The sequence below is a fragment of the Hyperoodon ampullatus genome (assembly GCF_949752795.1).
Source record: "Hyperoodon ampullatus genome assembly, chromosome: 4".
NCBI lineage: Eukaryota > Metazoa > Chordata > Mammalia > Artiodactyla > Ziphiidae > Hyperoodon > Hyperoodon ampullatus.
This window is the reverse complement of record NC_136917.1, coordinates 39,724,417-39,732,695: the sequence shown is the minus strand read 5'-3', so window position 1 is coordinate 39,732,695 and position 8,279 is coordinate 39,724,417. Positions and strand designations below refer to the sequence as shown.

The 8,279-nt window shown below is 46.7% G+C and overlaps 1 protein-coding gene across 2 annotated transcripts in view; it reads left to right on the top strand.

The window, feature by feature from the left end:
* Nucleotides 1-326: 326 nt before the first annotated feature.
* The window catches only part of ZNF496 (zinc finger protein 496), a gene marked incomplete at both ends in the record, with an annotated part of 35,492 nt that continues 27,539 nt past the window's right edge, over nt 327-8,279 (top strand). For both annotated transcript variants that reach the window (XM_079703475.1, XM_079703474.1), the window contains 3 exons: nt 327-716; nt 1,142-1,325; nt 7,206-7,282. In XM_079703475.1, coding sequence (XP_079559601.1) covers nt 327-716; nt 1,142-1,325; nt 7,206-7,282 — 651 coding nt within the window. The remainder of the gene's footprint in view (nt 717-1,141; nt 1,326-7,205; nt 7,283-8,279) is intronic.

The following is an 8,279-nucleotide window of genomic DNA, read 5'->3' as shown; positions in this document are numbered from 1 at the left end:
TGCTTGGAACGCCAGTGCCACGTTGAAATGCCACTGATTTTCTCCTGGACTCCCTGCCTTGTTTGTCCAGTCACCCAGTTAGGGGAATCACAAAATGATGCTTTTGGGAATGGGGTCATTCCTTCTCTCCCTTTTTGTAAGGATCATCCACACTGACACTTCTCACATGTCCCAGGGCTTCTCCCAAGGGCTGGTCTCTGTGGGCTTTTTCACTTTTCCCATCACCACCCCCAAAAAACCACTGCAGGAGACCAGAACATTGAAGCCAGTGATTTCTGTTTGGAAATAGGGTCGTCTTCTGCTGCTGACCCCCATCAAATCCCATCATGCCCACAGCCCTGTGCCCCCGAGTCTTGGCTCCAAAGGAAAGTGAGGAGCCCAGGAAAATGAGGAGCCCGCCGGGAGAGAACCCTAGCCCCCAGGGTGAGCTTCCCAGCCCCGAGTCCTCCCGCCGCCTCTTCCGACGTTTCTGCTACCAGGAGGCGGCGGGCCCCCGGGAAGCCCTGCACCGCCTCTGGGACCTGTGCCGGGGCTGGCTGCGGCCTGAAAGGCACACCAAGGAGCAAATTCTGGAGCTGCTGGTGCTGGAGCAGTTTCTGGCCATCCTGCCCCGGGAGATCCAGGGCTGGGTGCGGGCCCAGGAACCTGAGAGTGGCGATCAGGCTGTGGCTGCTGTGGAGGCACTGGAACGAGAGCCGGGGAGACCCTGGCAATGGGTGAGCAGAGGGGGCTGGGCTGGGCTGGCTGGGAGGATGGGAAGGGAGAGGGACAGAGCGGGGCTGGGCAGCAGATGTGGAAAGGGGGGCCACCTTGTGCTTTGATGGTTTGGTGGGGTCACACGTCCCCTGGCCAGGGATGAGGAATTCCACCTAGAGCTATGTGCTTCGGTTATGCCCACATTGAAGTTTGGTTTCCTAAAAAAGCAGATTCCATTCCCTAAATGCCCTAATTGGTGGCATGGTTATGTTACCCACCCCCCTTTATAGCCCTGAACAAGCCTGGGACTGAGCTTCTAGTGGTAGAGTCAGCAGTCAGCAGGCCCAGGGAGGGAGGGGTTTGCCAGTCCCTGGCACAGTTGCTGGTCCTCATCTGGCCAGGGACCTCTCCACCGAGCTCTGAAAAACCCTCTCTGGGATTGCAGCTCAAGCACTGTGAAGACCCCGTGGTGATTGACGATGGGGACAGCCCTCCAGACCAGGAGCAGGAGCGGCTGCCAGCAGAACCCCAGAGTGACCTTGCAAAGAGCCAGGACGCCCAGCCCATGGTCCTGGCTCAGGGCCCCGGGCTTCCAAGCAGACTCTCGGGCCAGCTCAGCGGGGACCCAGGTAGGAAGCCCAAGGGAGTGGGGAAGGGGTGTTTGTACCTAGTCCTGTGCACTTGGAAGTAGCTCTTGACATTTTTAGTTCTCTCCTTCCCCCTAAGTATCCTGGAACCATTTTCAGCATCTGGTCCTTCCCTAGAGCAATTCAACCAGAATCTCATGAGAGTATTCTCTTCATGGGTGCCAGGTCTGCCCAGAGGGACCTCTACTATGGGTAGGTGTTTTTGAGGCTGCATCATCTTGTCTCTTTGAGGGCGCACCTCTGGGCTTTGTTGGTCTGGGGACAGCTGGGCACCGTCGCTGTCCCAATAGGGCCTGTGTGGGGAGCTGAGCATGGCCATGTCCTTGTCTCTCTGAACCTCTCTTTCCCCAGCCAAACAACTTCTGCTCTCAGGATTGTTATAATATTGCAAAGAAATATAAAAATGCTTCCTAGGGGATAGGGTGATATCTTCAGGACTTGGAGCATGGATGTTGGCTAGACGTGTCTGAATATCTGTACAAAATGCACTAATGGCCACAGTCAGGTGGCTTTGGCAGCAGATACACTTGGCTTTGAATCCTCCAGGTATGACCCGGGGCATGCTTCTAAACTCTGCAAACCTCAGTTTCCTGGTCTGTCCAGTGGAGATAATCTCAATAAAGTGAGTCACATGAAATTTTGGTTTCCCAGTACATATAAAATTTGTATTTACACTTTAGTCTATTAAGTGTCCAATAACATTATGTCTAAAAAATCAATGTACATACGTTAATTGAAAATATTTTATTGCTGACTATCATATGAGCCTTCAGCACGATGAAATCTTTTTGCTGGTGAAGGGTCTTGCCTCCATGCTGATGGCTGCTGACTGATCAGGATGGTGGTTGCTGAAGGTTGGGGTGACTGGCAATTTCTTAAAATAAGACCACAATGAAGTTTGCCTCATCGATTGAATCGTTCCTTTCACGAACAGTTTCTCTGTAGCATGTAATGCTGTTTTATAGCATTTTACCCACAGAACTTCTTTCCTTTTAAAATTGGAGTCAGTCCTCTCAAACTCTGCCATTGCTTTATCAACTAAGTTCATATAATATTCTAAATCCTTTGTTGTCATTTCAGTAGTCTTCACAGCATCTTCACCAGGAGTAGATTCCATCTCAAGAAACCACTTTCTTTACTCGTCCATAAGAAGCAACTCCTCATCCATTCAAGTTTTATCATGAGGTTGTCGCAATTCAGTCACATCTTCAAGCTCCACTTCCAATTCTGGTTCTCTTTGCTGTTTCCACCACACCTGCGGTTTCTTCCTCCACTCAAGTCTTGAACCTCTCAAAGTTATCCATGAGGATGGGTATCACCTTTCAGATTTCTGTTAATGTTGATATTTTGATCTCTTCCCATGAATGTTCTTTTTTTTTTTTCTTTTTTTTTCTGGCTGTGCCACGCAGCTTGTGGGATCTTAGTTCCCCAACCAGAGATTGAACCTGGGCCCCGGCAGTGAAAGCACCGAGTCCTAACCAGTGGACTGCCAGGGAATTCCCGTGAATGTTCTTACTGGCATCTAGAACGGTGAATCCTTTCCAGAAGATTTTCAGTTAACTTTGTCCAGATCCATCAGAAGAATCACTGTGTATGGCAGCTATTGCCATGTGAAATGTATTTCTTAAATGATAAGACTTGAAACTTGAAACTACTCTTTGACCTGTGGGCTTCAGAATGGATGTTATGGTAGCAGGCATGAAAACAATGTTAATCTCGTACATCTCATCAGGGAGCTCTTGGGTGACTAGTCAAAAAGCAGTACAATTTTGAAAGGAATCTTTTTTTCTGAGCAGTAGATCTCAACAGTGGGCTTAAAATATTCAGTAAACCATGTTGTAACCAGATGTGCTGTCATCTAGGCTTTGTTCCATTTATAGAGCACAGACAGAGTAGATTTAGCATAATTCTTAAGGGAAGTTTTAGGAGTTTTGGAATTGTAAATGAGCACTGGTTTCAACTTAAAATCACCAAATGCATCAGCACCTAACAAGAGAGTCAGCCTGACCTTGGAAGCTTTGAAGCCAGGCATTGCCTTCTCTCTAGCTCTGATAGTCTTATAGGTGGCATCTTCTTCCAATATAAGGCTATTTTGTCTAAACTGAAAGTCTGTTGTGCAGTGTAGCCACCTTCATTTAATGATCTTGGCTAAATCTTCTGGATGACTGGCTGCTTTACCTTGGACTTTTATGTTATGGAGACCGGCTTTTCCCCTTAAACCTCGTGAACCAACCTCTGCTAGCTTCAAACTTTCCTTTTTCAGCTTCCTCACCTCTCTCAACCTGAATAGATTGAAGAGAACTAGGGCTTTGTTATGGATTAGGTTTTCGCTTAAGGGAATGTTGTGGCTGGTTTGATCTCTCCAGACCACTAAAACTTTCACCATATCAGCAATAAGGCTGTTTCGCTTTCTTGTGTGTTCATTGGAGTAGCACTTTTAATTTCTTTCAATAACTTTTTGTTTGCATTTGCAGCTTGGCTGTTTGGTGCAAGAGGCCTAGCTTTCAGCCTATCTCAGCTTTTGACATGCCTTCCTCACTAAGTTTAATTATTTCTTCTTTTGATTTAAAGTAAGAGGTATGCGGCTCTTCCTTTCATGTGAACACTTAGAGGCTATTGTAGGGTTATTAATTGGCCTAATTTCAGTATTGTTGTGTCTCACAGAATAGAGAGGCCCAAGGAGAGGGAGAGAAGTGTGGGAGCCATTGGAACACACACAACATTTATCAGTTAAGTTTGTTGTCTTATATGGGCATGGTTTACGGCACCCCAAAACAATTACAATAGTAACATTAAAGATCACTGATCACATATCACCATAACGAATACAATAATGGAAAAGTTTGAAATATTATAAGAATTACCAAAATGTGACAGAAACATGAAGTGAGCAAATTCTGTTGGGAAAATGGTGCCAGTAGGCTTGTTTGATGCAAGGTTGCCGCAAACCTTCAGTTTTTTAAAAAAGTAATATCTGCAGAGTGCAATAAAATGAGGTATGCCTGGATACCCATAAAATACTGAACAGGGGGCCTGAGCTGTCCATGATTTTTTTTTTTTTTTTTTTTTTCTTTTTGCTGCATCATGCAGCATACGGGATCTTAGTTCCCTGACCAGGGATCAAACTCATACCCCCTGCAGTGGAATCATGGAGTCCTAACCACTGGACAACAAGGGAGTTCCTGCCCATGATTTCTAGTTGAAGTAATTAATCATCATGGAAAGAAGTGGTGCTCTCAGCTTGAAGGAAGTGACCTGTAGGGTGTGAGGGTTAGTTTGGGCAGACTTGTGCTACAGTTGTGCTACAGTTATAGATGGAAAAAGAAAGTATGAGGAGAGCAGGAATGCGTTATTATGATTCACAGAAGTTGTCATTGTAATAAGGTTTTCAGTTTTTAAAAGTTACATATTACATTTCTTTATGTGTGAAACTATACTGATTTCTGTAAAAATCAAATTAACTCTCCAGCCTCTCCTTGGTTAAAAGTCAAGACAGATGTGCTAGTTTGTTTGGGCTGCCATAATAAAGTCCCACAGACTGGGCAGCTTAAACAACAAATTTATTGTCTCCCGGTTCTGAAAGCTGGAAGTCCTAGATCAAGGTATCAGCAGAGGTGGTTTCTCCTAAGACCTGATTCTCCTTGGCTTCTAGGCAGCCATCTTCTCCCTGTTTCCTCACATGGTCTTCCCTCTGTGTGTCTGTGTCCTAATCTCCTCTTATTATAAGAGCATCAGGCATATTGAATTAGGGCTCACCCCAATTACCTCATTGTAACTTAATTATCTCTTAAAAAGCCCTATGTCCAAATCTAGTCCCATTCTGAGGTACTGGGGGTTGGGACTTCAACATATGAATTTGGCAGGGATGCAATTCAGCCCATAACCACAGGCATGAGAAACAACCATTTGCCCAAATAAACAAACGCATGTGCAAGCAGCCTGGGTTATGCAGGTTGATGATGGCCATGACAGGACCCTCAGGAGGAGGAGGTGCTTCAGGAACTGTAGCAGCCTACTCACTTCCTGGTGAAGTTCTGAGATAATCCAGCTACCATGGATGGGCTTTGGGTCAAAAGGGTCAGCGCTTCCATTTCCTTGAGCAATAATGAATGGACAAAGTAGGCATGATGAGAGTTAGCTATTAAGGACACCTTAAACATTCAGGTGATTTATCATTGTGAAGCACTTCCAGTAAAAGCCATATAGTTCCTAATCTTGAAGCTTTTCCCCAAAATATAGATTTTGTTTAGAGGCTAAAAGCTGTCCATAGTAATTTTTTTTTCTTTTTGCGGTACGTGGGCCTCTCACTGTTGCGGCCTCTCCCGTTGCGGAGCACAGGCTCCAGAAGCGCAGGCCCAGCGGCCATGGCTCACAGGCCCAGCCGCTCCGCAGCATGTGGGATTCTCCTGGACCGGGGCACGAACCCGTGTCCCCTGCATCGGCAGGCAGCCTCTCAACCACTGCGGCACCAGGGAAGCCCCAAAGTAATCTTTAAAGTGTCGATGTGCTCATTTATCTTGGTGAAAGATAGGGTAGGGCTGTGTTTTACACCCCAGAAGGTGGTAGGTATGAGAGCAGAATTAAAACATGCCTTCCTCAAATCCATGCCCACCTAGCCTGAGCTTCTGGCAGCAGAGTGATGAGGCTGCCTTCAGTGGGGAATTCTCCTCACACACCACCCCCCCACCCACATGTCACTGCTGGTCTGAGCTGGCTCCTGTCTCAGGCTGTTGTTCCCAATAGCCACACCTGCCCCTGCTGTTTGCCGAAAGCTTTATGTCCCAGGTGTGAAAGGTGAGGAACACTGGCTTCTGATGTTAGCTTTGACACTGATTTCACACTATGAGCTGCAGTTAACCTCCCAGATTTTCTCCAAACTGAGAGATGATAGTGCAGCTTATTCTGTGAAAGGAGCACCTTTTGAAACACAGCTCATTTTGACATGGCTGCACCGTGGGCCAGGTGTGTGGCTCACTTCTTGCAGAAGCCTGGGCATGTGCTGGTCAGGGGAGAGAAATCATACGAGAATGTAGCAGAGGCCCTTGATAAGGGAGAGTGAGATGATCCCAGTACTACAATGTGTACACATTTTGAGTGATGGTGGTTGGGCACTGTGGGAAGTGCTATTCCAGGAGCATCTGTTAGAGATAATAGTCTTTCTTAAAGAGCTTTGCAATTTATAAACTTATAAATGTATAAATTTATGACACTGGAGTCCCACAGTAATCTTAATTGCTAACAGCTGTTACCCCTTTTACTCCATGGAGCTTTAACCTTCTTTTCCCTTGTATTGTGGATGATACAGCTGAGGTCCCTGGACCTGCAGGGAGTCACATAGCTAGTTGGTGGCAGAGCCAACTGGAACCCAGGCACTCCCTGTTACTGCCCCCACTGACATGTCTGAAAGCAAAGTGACAGAAATCCTTATTTTGCAAGTGCTTTTTTTTTTTTTTAACTTAAATTATTTATTTATTTATTGGCTATGTTAGGTCTTTGTTGTTGCGTGCGGTCTTTCTCCAGTTGCAGCGAGCGGGGGCTACTCTTCATTGTGATTTGCGGTGGCTTCTCTTGTTGCGGAGCACAGGCTCTAGGTGCGCGGGCTTCAGTAGTTGTGGCTTGTGGGCTCTAGAGTGCAGGCTCAGTAGTTGCGGTGCACGGGTTTAGTTGCCCCGCGGCATGTGGGATCTTCCTGGACCAGGGATCAAACCCGTGTCCCCTGCATTGGCAGGCGGATTCTTAACCACTGCACCACAAGGGAAGTCCCACAGGTGCTTTTTATGTGCATCATCTGGTAATCCTCTTTCTACAGGTGAAAAAAGAGACCCAGGATTTTATGAGCTATCCATTTCTGATCTCTTTCAGTCCTGCAAGACACCTCCCTTCTTCAGGAAGCGAGTTTGAGGGACGCACAGCAGGTGACTGCCCTCCAGCTGCCCCCGGTGAGTGATTTCTTCAAGGGTCTTTGAGAACCCCATATTTGCCTCTTTCTAAGCTGCATGGCAGCTTTTCCAGGATCTCAGCCAGCTTGCTGTCTGCCCCACAGGTTGTTCAGCCCTAGCAGAGAAAAACTAATACAGGAAGGGCATGAGTTTGTAAAATGCTCTTTTGCATCCCTCCTGCCTGTGTAGTCCTGGCTGTTCACCATGCTGGCTTGTTTGTCATCTTCGGGAGCCTTTGTGCAGACAAAGATGGTGGAAAACAAATGCCCTGGAGTCCTCGTCTGTTATCCTCTCGGCATCTTAGAGTTCCTTTCCTGTGAAAAAAGAGAGACCTCTTCACTCTTTTACTTCATAGGGTATTTTTTTTAATTTAATAATAATCACGGTAGTAGCTATTTCAGAAATATTAGGAAATGGAGGGAAAAAGCACAGATTATTTCAGCACCGTCCCACAACCGTGCAGTGAGTTGTTAGGGAATCTCCTCTGCATTTTCCCCTTCCATGTTCCCTCACGAGGCTTACTTTTTACTTTCTCAGGTGTCCTCACAGGATAGGGGCTGGTGTTGGTCTGGCAGGTGCTCTCACCCACCTCTTTTCAGCCCAGTTTCTGCCTTCGGCCTTGGTTTCCCACCATATCCCTTCATTTTTATTTCTAACGCTTTCCATTGGCTGGCATAAAATCTAGTTACTGTACCACAGAGTCATCTCCTCCCACAAGAATGGGCTGTGTGAAGGTATGGACTTTGTTTTGTTTCTGGTTCCCTGGCAGCTGGAAGACGGAAGGACAGTAGATGCACAGGAAACACATCTCAAGTTTGCTGTCCGCACAGTGCATTCGATAAGACTTTAAGCTTGGGGAGTAGAGAGGGCTCAGGATAGGAAGGAATTAACCAGGGTACATGGGATGGGGTGTCTCTATTCCCTCAGCGCTGTACTCATGGGCCCTAGTGCTCAGCACACCTGTTTCAGCATCTACTATGTACTGTGATAGTTGTTG